Source organism: Ambystoma mexicanum, chromosome 3q (genome assembly GCF_040938575.1).
Source record: "Ambystoma mexicanum isolate Mex_15411 chromosome 3q, UKY_AmexF1_1, whole genome shotgun sequence".
NCBI classification, from domain to species: Eukaryota; Metazoa; Chordata; class Amphibia; order Caudata; family Ambystomatidae; genus Ambystoma; species Ambystoma mexicanum.
This window is the reverse complement of record NC_090926.1, coordinates 279,076,945-279,096,388: the sequence shown is the minus strand read 5'-3', so window position 1 is coordinate 279,096,388 and position 19,444 is coordinate 279,076,945. Positions and strand designations below refer to the sequence as shown.

Sequence of the window (19,444 nt, the reverse complement as noted above, 5' to 3'; positions counted from 1 at the left end):
CTCACCAGAGATGGAGGCGCAATCCTGCGTCATGACCCAGGATTGCACAAAATGAGGCTTGGCTCCTGCAGCCCTAGAGTTTGGAGGATATGAGTTGCCAGCTGACTACAGGGAGATCCTCACCAAGGCCAGGGAATCGTCGACTCTGAAGTGCTACGGGCACAAGTGGAAGCATTTTGCTATGTGGTGCCGGTTGCAGAAGATGACCCCTCTGAGGGTCACAGCCCGGCCGATTCTTCCGAACCGGTGCACGGCTCGATCAAAGTACATCTGGCGGGTATCTCCCGCTACTCCAGGTCTCCAGAAAGGTCTTCACTTTGGTCTCATCGGCTCATCAAGGAGTTCATCAAAGGACTTTTTCTATCTTTCCCGACAGTGAAGGTACCTGCCCCAGCGTGGGAACTCAACTTGGTTCTGATGAGGCTCATGGGGGCCCCCTTCAAGCCTATTCATCAGGCCTCTCTCAAGTTCCTCTCGTGGAAAACGTCTTTCCTTGTGGCCATCACCTCTGCCAGGAGGGTGGGTGAGATACAGGCCCTGTCCTGCAATCCGCTGTACCTGACTTTCCACGAAAAGAGGGTGGTGCTGTGGACGCACTCCTCTTTCATGCCGAAGGTTCTGTCTGAATTCCACCTCAACGAACCTTTGAAGTTACCTGTTTTCTTTCCCGAAACCTTCAGCTCTGGCTGAGAGAGCCTTGCACTCGCTGGATGTTGCTCATGCCCTGAAGTTGTACGTGGCACGCGCGAAGAGTTTTCGAAAGACTTCACAGCTGTTCGTGAACTTTGGTCCTGCGAACCATGAGAAGGCTTTGTCCAAAGCTTCCATCTGAAGGTGGCTATCCGGCTGCATCATGCACTGCCATCGGTTGGTGAACCGACCACTGTCCAGCCGTCCGAGAGCCCATTCCATCAGAGTGATTGCTGCGAGAACGGCGTTCCTGGCTGGTGTGCCCCTGCTGGACATTTGCAGGGATGCTATGTGGAGGTCCATGCACTTCTTCACAAAGTTCTACTGCGTTGACAGGGATTCCAATGAGGAGTCCAGGGTTGGCCAAGCAGTGCTATGCAACCTGTTCGCTTGAGGTGAGTCTGTTCCAGAGGTAAGAGTGAATTGCTTCTGTTGAGCCTTGCCATCTCCTGTGGTTGTGTAATGTTGTACTGCTGTGTATTCGTTTTTCATGAACATGTGAATCCATGCCAGACCCCATTCTGGAGAAGGAACAAGTTACTTACCTGTAACTATTGTTCTCCAGCATGGGTCTGACATGGATTCACATGCAAACCCTCCCTCCTTCCCCTCTGCGGCTCTTCTTGGTTATACTGCCACTTTACGTGCTTACCAGATCTGAAGATAGCTGCTAGGGTATGGGCTTAGGGAGAGGACTGTCATTGGCTGGGGGCAGTATGACCCAGAAGACAGCGATTGGTTTATGAGAGAAAAAGAGTTTTGTAAGTGAAAGTAAAACTGTTTTTCTATTACCGAGGATTCCCGGCCTCACGACAGGGAATAATCATGAGCATGTGAATCCATGCCAGACCCATGCTGGAGAACAATAGTTACAGGTAAGTAACTTGTTCCATACTGCGTCTTGTCCAATGAAGTTATGACATCTCTCCGGTAGTTGTCTCCTCCCATGTGATCCTCCCTCTTATAGCCGCCACGATGGTCAGGGTCAGGTAACGGCTGCCATCCCCTGGCCACATGGGAGGTGGCTATCGCTGGTGAATCAGTGATGACTACATTGGATTCATCACATTCCCTTCCCCTAATGTTGCTGGTTCTTTCATTACCTATTGGAACACGGAAAAAAATGTCCATGTTAAGTAAGCTTTTACCAACTAAAAAGAACCATACACCAGCATTTCTTTGTCTGCCTTTCCTTTCGTGATCCAGTTACTCTAACCATGTGTTTTCTCCTTAGGGGTATTTGGGGAACCTGCGTGCCCTAACTTTTTGATCTTCCCTACCCTTAACACCTTCCTAGCGAGGTACACCGGGGTGATCTTGAGCCCAGGGGAGTGGGAATTTGGAGACGGGTAAGAGGCGGGTCAAGTTATAGGTGAAAGATTAAGCTATCTATTGTGTGCCCACCTACACCTGTCTCCCAATAAGGTGCGTTGGAAGATCACCACGCTACATAAAGAATATGGGGAAGAGGTTTCTTGATTTCCTTTACAAAAAGGAACAAACAGATGACAATAGGCCATAAAGGGCTTGGGTATTAGAGGGTCTTCCTCATGGCAAAGGGGGGATACCGTGTCTTGGCCAATGAAGTCATGACATCTCTCTGGTAGTTGTCTCCTCCCATGCGATCGTCCCTCCTGTAGCCACCCCCACGGTCAGGATCAGGTAGCGGCTTGCAAATCACTGTAGATCCTACCAGTACGCCAAACAAAGCTCCTCTACTAAGGGCAACAGTACCATTTGAAACCATATTCATGGACCACATTGGACCCTTGGTAGCAGTTAACAAGTGCTTGTTGATTATAGTAGATTTTGTGTACTAGATTTTCTTGGATCATTCCCCAGAGGAGCGTTGACTGCAAAGAAGTCAAAGGATTTGCGATCTCAATTAGCTATGACTGCACATAAAACTCCAAGCTGGCAATGAACCAGAGTTTTTGGGCAAAGCCTGAAGAGACTTACTGTCATGTTGGGGATTTTTCTTGCAGTTCTCAAACCTGTTTTGGCCTCAAACCAATGCGATAATTAAGAGGGCAGATGGGAATATAATACAGGCCCTGACTAAATCCTCTGGGGATAGCTGGGTGGATAACTTGCCTTTAGTAATAAGAAGTATAATAAAATGTACTGCGAGAATCACAGTGGGATGGTAAAGCACCATTTTTAATGCCGTTTGGCACGCCATTGTGAATGTTTGACTTGACCAACCCTTCCAGTTCCCTTTCCAGGCTGAATCAACTACTTGTCAACACACTACTGAGGGATTCCATGAAGGCGGAGAAAGAGCACCTGGCTGAAGAGAACATTATTAAGGAGGGACCTGGGTTTTTGAGAAATTTCATGATGCAGACACATTAAGTACAGGCAACCAGTGTAGGTTATCAAGCTTGTGGGTTCAAAAACATCAGTCCTCCCAGCTCAGTTCCCCAACAGTAGAACAAGTCAGGTTTCAAGAAACCAGCTCCTAATGGTTACTCCCCGGTGCCCAAAAGAGAACATTCTTCATTTTGAACAACCTAGACAGAAGATAGTGGGGAAAAATCGATGATGTCAGAGACCCCTATACTCTATTATTCTGTTTCTCAGAGCCTTCAAGAGAGCAATGACGGTCAGGGTGCACAATTGCTCCAGTCATGCCACCCACTCAGCCACTTGTAGATTAAGAAAATAAGCTGCAGCCAACAGCAGCACCACAGATCACACACGTTAATATGCTTGCACGTGCTTACTATTTACCACCAATCATTGAATTAACCTGGAAGAGAGAGACAGTATCCCACTAGTGTATGTGCAGGGCTGGCCTAGACGACCATGCCTCAGATGGGCACACATCACATTGTGCTTTATTTATGCAATTCATACATTAACAAATACTATTTATTGTACCAGCTCACCCAGCCGCTCCATCTCACTCGTGAGGCCCATGTCCAGTGCAGATTAGATGAATTATCATCAGTGAGAGGAGTGGACCTGTGACGAACACTGGCCTGTTGTGTTGCAGTTGCCTGAGTGCCTATTGTTGGTGCTTCACTGTTGCTTTAGTGTGTTCCTGTTCCAGACTTGAGAGTTGAGGCAGGAAGGACAGCAGCAAGCTGCAGCTCTTTGAAAGCATGTGCTGTCCCACTGCGCAGTAGAAGAATCAGACAGCAGCTCAGCACCACACCCTAACTTAAAGAACTGTGCATGCCTGGATAGTTCCTTTTATGCAGATACCTTATTTGCTTCACATAGACTAGTCTTCGAATAAATACATTCAAATCTATACACTTGCTTGACCCAGCCTAACCAATAAACCACTGCTGGCAGTAAATGTATGTATCCTTCCAAGTACAAAAAGAGGCCCTTTGTCAGAGAGACCTACTGGGAAATCTCCTGCTATCCCACAGAGTCTGTCCAGCCCTGCAGTGTACTAGGGTTTTACTGTTCTGTAATTACTTACCTGATTCTAACTGGTTTATTTCTACTGATATTAATTTCTTCATCTGATTTACTACATTTACAGTGTTCTAGTGTTCTTACTTGCATCTGATTTAACTGTCTAAAAGTAAAGTGTGGTACTCTTTAGCAGGTACACCCCATGTTGGATGTACATATGTCATTTTTTGTTATGTTAAGTGGATTTATGCTGCACACTGCTGCCATTTTCATGGTCTCCAGGTGCTCACGTGGCTTTGTAAGGAAAAGTGGGTAGGTTCACTTAGTGAGAGGAACAGGGATAGGATAGATATTGATGCGTGCAGAAGGAGGAGCAACTGGTTTTGGTAGGTGTGAGTTTTCGGGATGTAATTTGTTTTGTGCACTGGTCTTGTTGTGTCCGGAAGGGCGGTGTCCAGTGTTTGAGTTGTTTGTTTTCTGATATGATTGGGTTTGTAGCTTGGTTAGAGTGATGTGCGGTTTGCATGTTTTGGTGGGTTCATTCACTAGCCCCTCTGGGCGTGTGTTGTATGTGAGGATTGTGGGAAAGAATAAGTGGTTAGTGGGTTTTGGGTGATCTCTGGGTATTTGGAGTTATGTTATTGTTTTCCATTCTGAATGTATCCCTTGCTTTCGTTGTTTCCCGGTTTATGGTCTGTAGAAGCAGGGATTGTATGGGTTGTGCGGGTCCGTTCATGGGGTGGTTGTTAAATGGCTGGTCAATGTTTATCCTGTTGAGTTCAATAGCCAGGTTTTTAGAGGTTTTCTGAAAGTTAGGTCGTCTTCTGTCAATCTTATTTCCTTAGGGATCGAGTTCTGTAGCTTTGCTCTCAGATAGGAAAAGGCAGTTTATCTGATTTTTCTTTTCTTGTAGAGTCATGTTTCTAATTAGAGGTCGGTTCTGAATCTTAAGTCTCTTCTAGGCTGATATTAGGTTATTTTTGTTTGGATGATTTCGGTTCCGTGTAGTGATTTATGGGCAATGCAGAGGGCTTTGAAGTGCGCTGAAGAGTTTATAGTGCGTGTTTAGTAGTTTTACTCCTTGTGATTCTCATTCCAAAGAGTTTGTTCCGGGCCTAATAAATATTACTGTATTTTGTATCTGTTCTGTATAACTTAAATTATTAAGAGTGCTATGAGTGCTTAACTGGGCCCTTCCTTATCCCACAATATATGATAGAGTTTGGCTAGACCTTAGTGTCTTTTCCTGTTTGCCAGAGTTGGGTGGCCTCTCAGAATCTGTCCACAGGGTTTATTCTGAAAATCCATTTTAGCATTGCCTCTGGGTTGTATGTGCAGTACATAAATGAAATAAATAAATACATAAACATTAGTGAATGGATAGTGTAGGGGCACTGTCTTTGGGGAAGCTGTTGGAATGGTGCAGGAGTGTTGACAATGGTGAGCTGCAGACTCTTAAAGGACCACTCACTGTGGCAATCTGTAGATATGGATTTGCGAATGCTGGATTTGAGGTGCTATGGAGAATGTGATAGGCGCCCAAGCTATGTGAGAAGCGTAGGAATGTTGTAACAGTACCCTTGGGGGACCTGCCATGATGGGGTGTAGGGACATGGGCTGTTGGAGACCTTTATAGATTAGTGTCTGAGCAATGACCCAGAGATTCTAAGAATTGTGCAGGAAGCATGTCTAGAGGGAAGCCATGTCAAGACTAGAGGGAAGACACAGGTGTAATTGCACTGGATTTTACAAGCTCTGGGAGATGTTGCATTAGAGAGGAGTGTGTAAAAGGTCTAGAGAGTCATACAGGAGTGCTGTCAGGCTGAGTACCAAGGAATCGATGTAAGATGGCTGGCTTGGGAGCTTTGTAGGCGATCATCCTGGAGCACTGACTGTCGTGGAGTTAATGAGTGTTCCAGATGCTTGCTCTTACTTAATGTATGCTTTCACCCCACTTCAGAATATCCAGGGCACCCGCAGTCCTGTCTGGGAGCAGCCATTCAGCTTTTTTGTCGGCAACCCACAAAGTCAAGATCTGGACATTCAGGTGTGTTTTCCAGAATTAGTCTTACTGTTTTAGTCCTGAAACTACTGTTCTTAAGAGACCTCTTACCACACGCCTTCCTTATCGCTGCTCCCTTTTTCCACTCAGGTAAAAGATGAGGATCGGGAAGTCAACCTGGGCTCCCTGAAGATACCCCTCAGCCGCTTGCTTAGTGCTGAACACATGACGCTGGATCAGGCATTTCAGCTGGAGAATTCTGGTTCTGGCAGCCGTATCTATATGAAGCTTGTCTTGCGGGTAAGTACACACACACCTCACTGATCCAAAGCCACCTCTAGCTCTCTAGGACACTCATGTACATTATTTTTTAAGATTCAAAGTTGTATTTTGGGTAATCTGAGATGCGCCAGGCCTTGCATTGTGGTTGAAAATGACCTCAGGTTGCAGCATCTTCAGTCTGGATGTTATGATCTTGATGGTCGTGTAGATGAAGATACCTCCGTCCCCAAGTACCACACTGGTAAGAATAATATCACTACCGATGCAATTCTTGAGGCCACAGGTGTGGAGTGCCGTCAAGCTGGAACCAGGAACACAACGGAAGGACCCCCTGACCATTGTAAGGCAATAAATGATTAAGGCAGACAGTCACAATGATCACAGTGCAATATGGCGGAAGAAGCTAAAGGGCTTACCCAAATGTGCTGGTCAGGATGCCTCAAAGGGTTAGGGGAAACAGAAGGGTCCTTGTGGGCACTCTTGATGGAGTACACCTGAAAGTCAGGTAGCCAGTGGATGATCCGTAAACAATCCGTTAATAGTCCAGGGTCGAAAGCCAAGAAAACAATAGCCAAGGTCCAATATCCAAAGTTCAAAAGTTTGTGCAAAGCCAAAGGTCGTGAAGCCTGAAGATTAATGTTCGCCTGAGCCTGAGGAAGAGACCAAAAGCAATCCGTGAAACGTTCCGTGGTCCAAGAAATCCGAATTCTAAGCGAGATCCAAAAGCGCCGTGCAGCACTCCGAAAAGCAGCTGTGAAGCGCTTGTTCCGCGTTTCCCCTGTCCTTTTGACTGTGTTGAATTAATCACGTGATACAGTCACGAGGGAAACGCGGATCCACGTCACATGACCCTCGACGCTGCACGGGGAGTCTGCCGGGGATTGGCCGCCTGTTGCCGGCGTTTGGTCACCTGATCGGAAGCACCTTGTGCGCTGGATTGTAGTCTCCGGACGCCCGTGGACGGGTGCCGTCCCGGAGAGAAGCGCCATGGCAGATTCCAGTATAGGAAAGGTCGTAGCCGTCCTTGGTAATTCAGTTGCTGAGTGCGATGAATGTTATGGGGAACACGCCGGATGAAGCGTGCATGGTTAGAGGTGGTGGATGTGAATCTGGAATGTTGTCTGGTAATGGTGCGGCAGGGAGGAGGCGTGACACTGGACATGATTAACTCCCAGATGTTGGGCTCCAATCACCCACAAAATATAGGATAGGAAACTGGTTATCCCTCCCTTTACATTGCACACAATGTGTAGATGCACTACTTTATGCCTTGTTTGCTTCCAGAATGTATTCAAACAGAGATTTGCTTATTCAAAAGTTAAGTTTATTCATTCTTTGCTAATATTATTTTTGTTATTTATAATAACAACCATGATTCAAAACCGTTACACAAAACAAACACATTTAATACCATTTCATTACAAACAATCAACAACACTCTACAAAAAAATGTGTGCCTAGGGGTTAGTAAGATATGTCTTTATCAATTGTGACACACCGTATATATAATACAGTTTTAACGTGTTTCATGAAAGTCGAAGCAAAGGATAACATGAAATGCCAACTCTAGTGTATGTTCCCACCTTTGATCACTATGCACAAATTAAACCTATGCAAGCTCTTGCCTTGGGTTTCTACAACAGACATCAAGTTATTATAATGCTGAGGCAACAATATTCATGTATCCTTTGCATAAAGGCAAAAGAAGGCTGGTTACTCCAGCTGTGTTTCTTGTCGACATATGTTTCGGCCTCTATGCTTTGGTACGCTTTTCCAAACGTTCTTGGTCAGTTGTTTAATGGGCCTTCATCAGCACAGGACTTTAATTTGATGTTCGAGTCAATCAGATGTACCCCAGATTTGCTCAGAGCAGACACTCGAAATTACAAAATATTAAACTTACTTCGGACCACTGAACTCCTCTGTTCGACAACTGTCTTATTCAATTTACCTGTGGTGCAAACTACTGAGCTTATTCTTTGTGTATGATGCAGGGCAGGATTTCGGAGCAATATTCTTCTATTTGAAATACGGTCAACAAATTTGTGCCGCTTTCCTATATGCAAAACAAAGACCTCTTATTATTTGGCCTATTTCTACAGTGAACACCAAGAACCATCATTTTATGAAGTTACTGACCTTGCGAAAGGAGAAGACCTCTCCTATGGGCACTGGTGCCAAGTCGGAAATATTCAGGGGAGAAAAGACTGTTTGGCAAAATTGAATGCAGTACCCTTAGGGTTCACTACAACAACTCTGAATACAGGTAATAGGAAACCCAACCTTTGATAGAAGCTTGTACTACACAGTTTGATAGCGTGTTGAGCAGCCAGGCCTATCTCAAGAGGGTTCAATGTGAGCTGTAGGGGAGGTACACAGAGGTTCACAGTGACAAGTATTCAAATAAACACTTACACACAAGGTTTCTTGAATAAACAATTATTAATTTATTTATCAGTCTGTTAGAGTAAGCCTTCTTCAGAAGGGAGCACTATAAAAGTAACACTCAAATACACTTCAAAACACACACTCTTAATAGTCTAAAATCAGTGAAGACCCTTTTGGGATGGGCCATAGACACAGCCTACTCCCTCCGGTGACTTCAATAGCTAGGGTGCTGGGTACATTGATATCTTACTGTTTGCATTTAGAATACTGTTAGAAGTTGGAAAAAGGAAAAGGTTATTAGAACAAACAAGAGACCACAAATATTCTTAAGCAGGCAAATACTTTTGGATCCCCTAAACAGAGTCATTCAGTATATCAGGCTAGGCCAAAGTCAATGGGTAAAAGTCTTATATAGGATGAAGCACCTCTGGTAGGTAGTAGAAAAGTCTTTACACAATGTTTTAGAAGACTTTGAAGAACAGAAGAATCAAATGTAGGGCCACAAGCTGATTAGACCTGTAAGTAGTAGAAGCTGCAAGCAACTCTACAATGAGAGGTAAGTCCTCTCAGACTTTACAGTACCTTTGTATTGAAGAAAAAGTGCAGCAGATGACTTCTATTCCTGTTCAGCTCTGCAGATCTCTCTGTTCCTGGGCCTCAGTCGTGGGGACAAGAGGGAGTACTTCTGGGGACTCCTGCACTGCAATGGGACGGTCACCACTCACAGCCGGTTATCTTTCAACCAAGTGGCACTTCGGTGTTTCAGCTCCTCACGACTACTGCATATAGATACATTGCGGTTCCTGCCTGTTGAGATGGACTTTCCCTGCTTCTGGTGTCCCGCGCTCTGTTGAGGGGGCTCAGGCTAGGTCAGCCCTGCTTCCTGGGAGTCCGGAGGATCTTCCTGGAGCTCTTGGCCAACTTAAAAGCAATGCACACAATCTGGTGTTACTCTCCCTGGCTATTCGATTTCCAGCAGCAACTCTGTGGAAATTCAACCAGATCCGAGAAGGATGTCCAGGTGGCTTACTTTGGGGTTGATTGGTCCACCAACTCAAGGGGAGAAGTTGTCCTTGCAGGGGCTTCTCTGTAGATACAAATTTGGAGTTTCAGCACAGCAGCAGGGCTTCACCAGGCAAACCAGCAGTCCAGGAGTTGCAGCAGGCGTCCTCTTCAAGTTCTTCTTCAGTTCCTTCGTCCAGAGGTCGACTCTGCCTTCCAAGCCAAAAGCCTTGTCTTTTATTCAGTTCTCTCCCATTCATAGCAGCCTAGCTGTCAGTCACCCAGCAGGGTGGCTGCCCTTGACGAACAGTCAGCTGGCCAATCACTACAGAGTGCATTTGGGTCTCCTAGGAGATTAGGCACAGGGAGTTTCGGGCTCCTCCCTCACTTCCTGCCCACCCCAGACACCCTGGAGCCAGAGGAGGGCTTCACTCCTGAATCCCGCCAAAGGCAAAGCGAACAATGTGACCAAACCTGGTTTAGCGCGCAGAGTAAGTCTCAAGAAGGACATTTCCACAAAGAAATGGCGATAAAAGAAGACAGGGCCATTTTGACAAAAATGGCACCCTTGGGTGCTTTACTGCAGCTGCGACCAGCCATTCAGTGAGAAAAGGGTAACATATAAATGTTACATGAGAAGCTAGACAAATGGGATACTAGGTAACCCCTCCAGCACCTTATTGTAAAATAGTGTGTGCTTGGTCTAGAAAGTTACAAATGTAAGTAAAGTCAATTTCACTTGACTGCTTCTGGGAAACAGTAGTTTATCACAGAGAAGGTATTTAAACCTTTGGGAAATCAGAAAGACTTCCCTGTGCCACTGTACTGAAGGTACTGGGTGACACAATGAAAAAGATGATGCCTATGGAGTTTGTCAGACTCCATATCCAAAAGATACACAAAGTTCAGAAATCACATTAAAATATATGAGAGAGTGTGAAAAAGGGTCTCACTCTCACTGGGTAAAAAAAAAAATGTCGTCAAAATCCTGCAAAGTTGCTGGGGGTCTCTAAGGTGGAAGGAATTAGCATATTTCTGAGAATTCTCCCTAACATCTTCACACTGCAGTTCAATATTATGCGTTGTCCTGGCTAAGTGCTCCAGCAATTCCTCCAATTTAGAACCGTCAAGCGTCAGGTCTTGAAGTGCTTTTTCATTTCTATCAACCCTTTCCCGAGGGAGGATACATCTTTCCTCATCCCTGCCAGTTCTGACTTGAATGTACTGGTAAATTAGTTAAATTGCATTTGGGATGAGGTGGAGAGTTTCTTCTGAAAGTCCTGAAAACATTGCTCCATATCTCCCTTTGAGGCGGCCATATCGTGTTAGCCAGGACAACGCATAATATTGAACTGCAGTGTGAAGATGTTAGGGAGAATTCTCATAATGTGCTAATTCCCTTCACCTTAGAGAACCCCAGCAACTTTGCTAGATTTTGAGGACTTGATTTTTTTTAACCTGGAAAGAGTGTGAGCCTTTTTTCCCACTCTTCCATGTATTTTGATATATGTTTTACTCTTGTGTTCTTTGATTATGGAGTTTTAAGATAACTCCATAGGCATCTGTTCATGTGTTTTACACAGCACCCTCAGTGCAGTGACACATGGATGTCTTTTCAGTCTTCCCAAAGGTCTAAATACCTTCTCTGGGATAAAGCATTGTTTCCCAGAGAATGTAAGGTTAAATTGACTTTACTAGTCTTTTTAAATTCCTAGAGCCAGCACACACTAGCTGCCTATAGAGTGCTGGAGGGGTCACCTAGTATCCCCTATGCTTAGAAGCTCATGTAGCAGTCAAATTGTACCCTTTCCTATCAAAATGGCTGGTGGCAGTGGTTTTACAACGAACTACCGTGATTTTTCCCTACCGCAAACCCTAGTAGCTAAAAGTTTGCGGGAGCCATGTTTTTCAAGATGACGCCTTAAGCCCATTTGTTTAAACGGGTTCCGGTCTTCTTTTTTCGCCATTTCTTTTTGGAAAGGTCCTTCTAGAGTTTGTCTCTGCGCGCCAAAAAAGGTTTGGTCCTTTTGTTTTTATGCCTTTGGTGGGCTTCAGGATTGAAGACCACCTCTGGCGTCTGAGTGTCTTGGGTGGGCAGGAAGTGTGGGAGGTGCCCGAAACTCCCTGTGCTTAGTCTCCTAGGAGACCCAAATGCACTCTGGTGTGATTGGCTGGCTGACTGTCCAAAAAGGACAGCCACCCTGCTGAGTGAGTGGCAGCTAGGTTGGAATGAAAGGGAGAAAGCTGTTTAAAAGGCAGTTGAACTGAACTGGAAAGCCGAGTCGACCACTGGAACGAAAGAATCGAAGATGAGCTGGAAGAGAACGGCTGCTGCAACTCCTGGACCGGTGGTTTGCCTGGTGAAGCCCTGCTGCAGGTCCGAATCGCCAAGTTCATCTCGACAGAGAAGCCCCTTCAAGGATTACTTCTTCATTTTGAGTTGGTGGGACCAATCAACTCGTAAGCCACCTGGATACCATTCTCAGAGCTGGTTAGGATTAACCAGGGGGAAGGACACCAGCTTGTGTGCTTGACGACAGCTACTCGAACCGAAGATCTTCCATTTTGCCAGCTTGTTTGACCCGTCCGCATGCAGTGCAGGAGTCCCCCGACGTCCTCCCTCTTGTCCCCACGACAGAGGCTCAGGAACAGCGAGATCGGCAGGAACTGCCAGGAACCAACGTCTTCAGCTGCATCTTTTTCTTCATACTAAGGTACTGTGCCAACCCAATTGAGAGAACTTATCTCTTGTGGTGAAAGTTTGTGAAACTTTCCCAACTTGCAGGCCTAATCGGCTTGTGACCCAACATATGATTCTTTTTCATACAAACTACTTCTGAGAACATTGGCAAAGACTTTACCGTTTACTACAAGAACTGGTCTTTCCTATACAAGACACTAGCCCATTGACTTTGGCTTAGGCCTATTGAACTGAATCGGGTCCTCTAGTGAACTGAAACTATTTGCACTGCCTAAGAAAGTATTTGTGATCCATTCTATTAACCTGTGACTTTTTACTCCCATTCAAAGTAACTGAAATGCCATTTTGCTCCTATTTCAGGGGAACCTAATTTACTCAGAAACTTATTGGTTTGGTATTAAAGTATATTTGTGTATAATATTAAGTGGCCTCCTTCTAGTGAATGTTTTCTAAATGATTGTGTAATAAATTATAAGTGTTTTACCAAGAAACCTTGAGTGTAAGTGTCTACTTGAACCGCTGTGATTGTAAGATCTCTGTGTAACATCCTTGTACTGCTCACATTCCCTCTTGAGATAAGCCTGGCTGCTCAGCTCGCTACCACAAAACTGAGTAATACAGACTTATACTAAAGGTTGGTTTTTGCTTACACCTGTGGTCCTAATTGTATGTGGCGGTCCCAGAGGGTACTGCATGCAATTCTGCCTAACAGAAGACCTAGAAAATTGATCGCAAAGGTCTATGATCTGCATCAGAAACCTTCCTGAAACAGTACACAATGCAGACTTGAAAGCTGTTGTGTCACACCTTTTTAGAGACCATCTCAGTGTGGACGCTGAGGTTGAAATTTCCGATTAACAAGATCCATAGGGTTGTTCCTTTACGGAAAGCCCCAGGTGCATGCCCTAGAGACAACCTGGCTGCACTGGCGTGCTATCCACTTAAAGAACTGATACTGAGGGCAGCAAGAAAGGCCACACTGATCTCTTTCAACGGCAGCGAAATTCAGCTCTTCCAGGACCCGCCCCAACTGACACTACAGAAGCATAGGAACATGCGTGGGCTACTGTAGCAACTATCAGCCAAAAAGATCCCCTATAGGTGGACCTTCCCATTCAGACCTCTTTTTCCCTGGGAGGGTAAGCAAAACAGGGTGACAACAAAAGAGGAGGGGGCCCGGATCATGCAGATCGAACTTGATAACCACCCCGGTACAACCATGCCTCGCGCCTATGCCCCCAAAGGGCTTCGCTCCTGGGAATGGACAACCAAAGAACGTACTCATAGGAGAAGCAGGAGAGACTCCCCGGACGACTTACCCCTGCAAATTTCATCTGCCAAGGACACTCCTGCAATGATATGACCCTGTAGGCATCGACCAATCAAACCGAGCTGCATATCTACTGTATAATGAAACAGAGGTAGGATTAGAGCTCGTCTTGGAATCTACTCATAGTCATCATAGGGTTTTTTAGGATACCCTGCATCTGTTCCTGGTTGACATGGTAGGCTATGTCTGAGGACCAAGTCTTAGGTTGGATTAGCAGGGTGGCCTAAACCAGGGTGAGGGGGTAGGGGAAAAGTTAAAGTTCAAGACGGGAGTAAGTTGGGGATGTAGGGTAATGGGGGGCAGGGGTGTTACAACTATTGGGAGGCGGGGAATACACGTGGGACACTTTCAAGGTACTATCGAGTTTGCACTTTGCCAGGATATCCCTAAGAATGCACACCATAAAATCAACATACATTCCAGTGCCTGACACTTAATATTCAGGGCTTAAATACCCCCGTCAAAAGGAGAAAATTAGACAGTCTTCTGTCCATACACCAACCTGACCTGATCGCACTTCAGGAGACTCACATCAGGATACAAGATAGACATAGATCAAAACTCAGACAATAACTAAGATTAATCAAGCTAATGCTAAGGAGAGAAAAGCAGGGGTACTTCTTGCGTTTAAAGCTGGCACTCAGGTGATGATTTTGAAGACCAGGAGGGTTGTTACATTTTCCTTCTCCTTCAGCTAGGATCATTTAACCTTACAGTGGCATCCATCTACGCCCCAAAACTCAGGCTAAGAGGGGTTCCTGAAAATGGTAATCTCGAAATCTGAACATTTTAGTGTAGGCGACAAAATATAGCTGGGAAACTTAAAATATTGCATGGGATCCCTTTAAGGACAGGAGTTCAAAAACTAAATATGCCCAACCACCAGCATCACGCACTCTCAACGCACGATTTGCACAACCTACACTTAGGGATGTCTGGACATCCCTAAGGGGGGATGAAATCGCATATACTCAGTATTTGCATGTCAATAAATAATTTTCTAGGATAGATTATATCTGGGCCTCGACCATGTTGATAGGGAAAATTACAGACACCCACACCATAACGATTTTTGACCATGCCCCGATATCTCTTGCCCTCAACCTTCCCAGTTCAAGTCCAGGTTATGGAACTGTTCATTCCCAAGCTCACTATTAATGGACCATGTCATCTGCGATGATTTAGAACACAAAATGGCAGAATGTTTTATAGTTAATACCAGTGCCGAAACAAAGATGCATGTGACCCGGGATACAGTCAAAGCAACATTTACGGGGGAATTTATTGTGGCAGAAGCACACAGGAGGAAGCTCAGGAGAATAACAGAACTAGATCTCGAAGCTGATGTTAAAAATATTATGCAGCGGATGGAGATGGACACTTGGCCGGAACACCAATGACAATTGAAATGCATAAAGGGCAAATTAGACCTTTTTCATACCAAGCATGCCGAAAAGTATTTGCTCTATTTAAGGTAGAAATACTATATCAAGGCTAATAAAGCTGACAAACTATTAGCCAGACAACTAAAACAAAAAAAAACGCATCCCAAACAATCCTGGGGATTGAAGACCCAATGAGTGAAAGGCTGACGACATCAGAACAAATTGGTAAACAGTTCCATGCATTTTACTCAACCCTCTATAAATCAGACCACCCCAAACATACACTTCAACGTGAATACTTACAGTCAACAACACTACAAAGCCTCCCCACCGCGGATAGGGAAAAGCTAGAGAAGGACATCACCCAAGAGGAGGTGCTACATGTAATATTGAACCTCCCTATTAATAAGTCGCTAGTTCCGGATAGGTATATTGCCTCCTTTTACAAAAGATTTGTACGTTCCTAGCCCCAAAACTCACAGACCTATTTAACTCGTTTGCTACATCCGGCAAAATAACTGACTCCATGGAAGAGGTCAAAATAGTTCTCTTCCTCAAATCAGGGAAACATTGAGGCAAGTGTGGATCTTACCGCCCTATCGCACTTTTGAATATAGACGCAAAAATCTATACAAAAATCCTTGCAAATCGGCTGGAACATCTAATGCCAACACTGATCCACTCCGATCGGACTGGGTTCATAAAAGGCCACCAAACTCATGATAACCTCAGGAGCGCGTGCCACTTGTTAGCAAAAGTGCCTAAGAAAGGGAAGCCGCAGTATTGGTATCGCTTGATGAGGAGAAGGCCTTCGACAGGGTTGAATGGTCATTCCATTTAATACCCTGCAGGAAATGGGATTTGGCCCAATGTTTATTGCCAGGATATGAGCTAACTATGTCAATCATATAGCTAGACCTATGATAAACTGCCACCTGTGTCTCCCGGTCTCCTTCCAGAGGGGTACAAAACAGGGCTGTCCCTTTTCTCCCCTTCTTTACGTTTTACACCTAGGACCGCTTCTGTCGCGTAGACGTCAACTGGAGGCAGTCAAAGGCATACACTTTGGTAGGGTGGCTCATAAACTGATGGCGTATGCGAATGACATGCTCCTTACAATCACAGACCCGGTTACCTTGCTCCCTGCTGCACTGCAAGAATTGCAAAGGTTCTGCATGGTCGCTGGCTTGAAAATTAACATCACTAAAGCAGAGATATTAAACTTACCAGTCAAACAGAAGGAATTAATAAAAGCCAAGGAAGTGACAACTTAAATGGGTCCCGAAAAGTATTCAAATCTTGGGGGCTGCTATTACACGTGCTCTGAGGGAATTATGCACTGCTAACTTCCTACCACTTGTAGAGAATATCCAAGAACAATTGCAGCGTTGGACCCCTCTCTCCATATCCTAGCTAGGGAGGATCAACTGTTTAAAATGGTTATCTTACCTCGGGTCCTGTACCTATTTCAGGCTCTCCCAATTCCGATTCCGACTCATTTTTTCTGCACACTAAGCAAAATGGTGTCCAAATAAATATGGAAGAACAAACCACCTCCCACCCGTCGCATAGCATTGAAAACCCTAATGTTCCCTCCAAACTGGGCCTCCCAAATTCCCGGGAATACTGTAGGGCCTCACAATTAAGAGTCATTAAAGATTGGTTTAGGGAGGATATAGATAAGAGATGGGTGCAGATGGAAAAAGCAGTAGTGGGCCCACGAATGGGACAAAAACTATGGCTTCCCAGAACCGATCGGCCTCGCAACATACATTATATTGATATCACAAGAGTGGTTGAAGATTCATGGGATCAAGCAACTTGACAGCATCACATCACAACATTCCCCCCGGGCTCCCTTCACTTCACTCTTCGAGAATCCACAATTCTCCCTGGGTCTAGAAGCACTCATTCCTACAATGGAAGGCTGCGGGTTGCACAAAATTCTGAGATATGTTCTTGGGGGAAGGCATCAAATCCTTCACTATATGCAAAGACAAACTGGGTTTGCAAGAGTTCCAATGCTTCCCATACTTCCAGGTATGCTATTGGCTAATAGCCCCACCAAATAGATTAACTGCACAAAGAACGCTTACGGAATGCGAAAAAATTGCTCACTTCAAACCGAGGGGAAAAACACCGGATTTTGAAGATATACACATTTCTCACAGATATGCCCCTGCAGACGAAACCACCTTATCAAACTAGATGGGAAAACACATTGGGATCACACTTTCGGAGGAGAGTTGGACATATCTCTAGGCCGATATCCCCCTTCTGACAAGGTCTCTCGAGATTAGGGAATTCTGGTTTAAAAGGATGTTTCAGTGGCACTACACCCCAGAGAAGCTACACAAAAGGAACCATTCAGGACTCTTGTTGGAGAAGTTGTGGGTTGGGGGCTGGAGACTGGCTTCACATGTGGTGGTCGTTCCCTAAAATACAAGGGTTCAGGGAAGAAGTAAATAAGAATGTAGGTGCGATGTTTGGGACAAATGCAAAGCGTCCTAAGAGTGAAATCCTCCTGGGCATATGATATGATAGGTTATTTATAACGTGCTTAATACCCAGAGGTTTCTAAGCGCGGGCCCAGGGATCGAACCCGTGTTGCTCTGTGTCAGCTTCCTTCCAAGGTGAGCACGTTGCCCCTGAGCTATCCTCCCGAGACTCCATAATGGAACCGGACAACAGACTATGTCCAAAACACAGAACAAAGGCATTCTAAATCCTGCACAATGCGGCTCTACTCGTTATAGTCAACAAATTGAAGTCCATGGACCCCGCCCCCCGCTTATCGCGGACTGGTTTAATAAACTATGGAACTTTGTATCCTTGGAATGGGTTACTTACGCGATACAGGGGGAACAGTCCAGGTATTCAACGGAATGGGCGTCAATTTTGGACTTCCTTCATGGAGAATTTGTAGAACAATTCTGTCCTCACAGGCTCTGCCTTTTGGAAATAGCTACTCATATTGTTATATAAGTGTAAAGGGGGGGTGGAGGAGAAGGGTAGCGGGGGTTCATGGGAAGGTGTTCTTTTTTTTTTAATGTGTATGTTTTGCTGTATCAGAAAATCCAATACAAAATTATTTTTTAAAAAGCTCACTCAGGTGCAGGGCAAGAGAGAACGGGAGAAGAGCAGTAGCAGTAAGAAACAGCAGCGGCAGCGTGACTTGTGCAGACAGTCTACTCTGAAGCGGGAGGAGAGAGAAGACGATGGGACCTGTGTGTAGCAGATTGCATTTGTCTGTCTTGAGAGGGTCTGTGCCTCCCGGAGACTGAAGAGCAGAGGTCGCTCAGCGGGAAGCGTGCAGGAGAGAAGCTTGCCCGTTCGAGACCAAGTTTGCAGAGGCTGCACAGTTGGAAGTGAAGGCAAAGGAAACTTTCCTTTCACAGAGGCCGTCTGAGATGGCTGGCATGCACCTGAGGGTCTCGAGGAGGTTTCTGATGGCTGGTGTGCATCAGAAGACCTCTGGAGCAAGATACGCTCCAAACGTAGGTAGCGCGGGCGAAAGCAGGCTCAAGGAAGCAGTTTGTAGAGAAGTGAGGAGCCACAGAAGGAGAAGTCCTGCAAGTGGCGAGGGGAATGGAGTCGCGTGTCTTACCTGGTGAGTTCACAGGTTTGTAGTGACCTCGGAGCCCTCCATCCCCGCTTGCGTGGCTCAGGCAGGTGTTCAGCAAGTGAGCAATGCTCGCGTAGGTGTGAAAGAAGTCCAGAGTTCAATCTTGAATCTCGAACTAGGGGGGAAATTGATTCCAAAGGTGATTTTGAATCTCTAACTAGTGAAAAGCAACACATTATAACCAAGGCGAATGACTGTAATGTCAAAAGTGTGAGCGATATTGATGAAAGTTTAGACCTACACGCATTACCTAAGCCAAGAGACACTATCGGTAAAAGCTAAGACCTACAAGCATTGCCCAAGCTAAGAGAGACTAAAACCTAGACAAGCACAATTTAATCACTAATGCCAACAGCAGAAGGGGGCTAATGAAAGGTCCACTAGCTGGGAGACTTATTGCCCATACCTTGTCCAACATATGGTGAAAGCTGGTGGACTGACATTGCCAAAACCAAGGGAGGAGCAGAAAGAGATCCTCTCCTTGGCAGTCATTGGTTACTGATGTAGTGGGGAAACAGGAGTGGCAAAAAGGTTGCCCTTCTGGGGAAGAGATATCCAGAAGGAGAGGAGCATCAATTTTAAAAGTATATCAAAGTGCACCATTGTAATCTTATTTTCCCTGAAGAGTTGTTGCAAGTGTTGAAGTTGAAATTTGTTCAACAGTATG

General features: G+C 45.4%; 1 protein-coding gene across 1 annotated transcript in view; it reads left to right on the top strand.

Moving 5' to 3' along the window:
- Window positions 1–19,444, top strand: part of ESYT1 (extended synaptotagmin 1) — a 1,383,482-nt gene that overhangs the window by 598,086 nt on the left and 765,952 nt on the right. Inside the window, exons 15-16 of the mRNA XM_069653762.1 lie at window positions 6,023–6,109; window positions 6,215–6,364. Of these exons, the coding sequence (XP_069509863.1) occupies window positions 6,023–6,109; window positions 6,215–6,364 (237 nt within the window). The remainder of the gene's footprint in view (window positions 1–6,022; window positions 6,110–6,214; window positions 6,365–19,444) is intronic.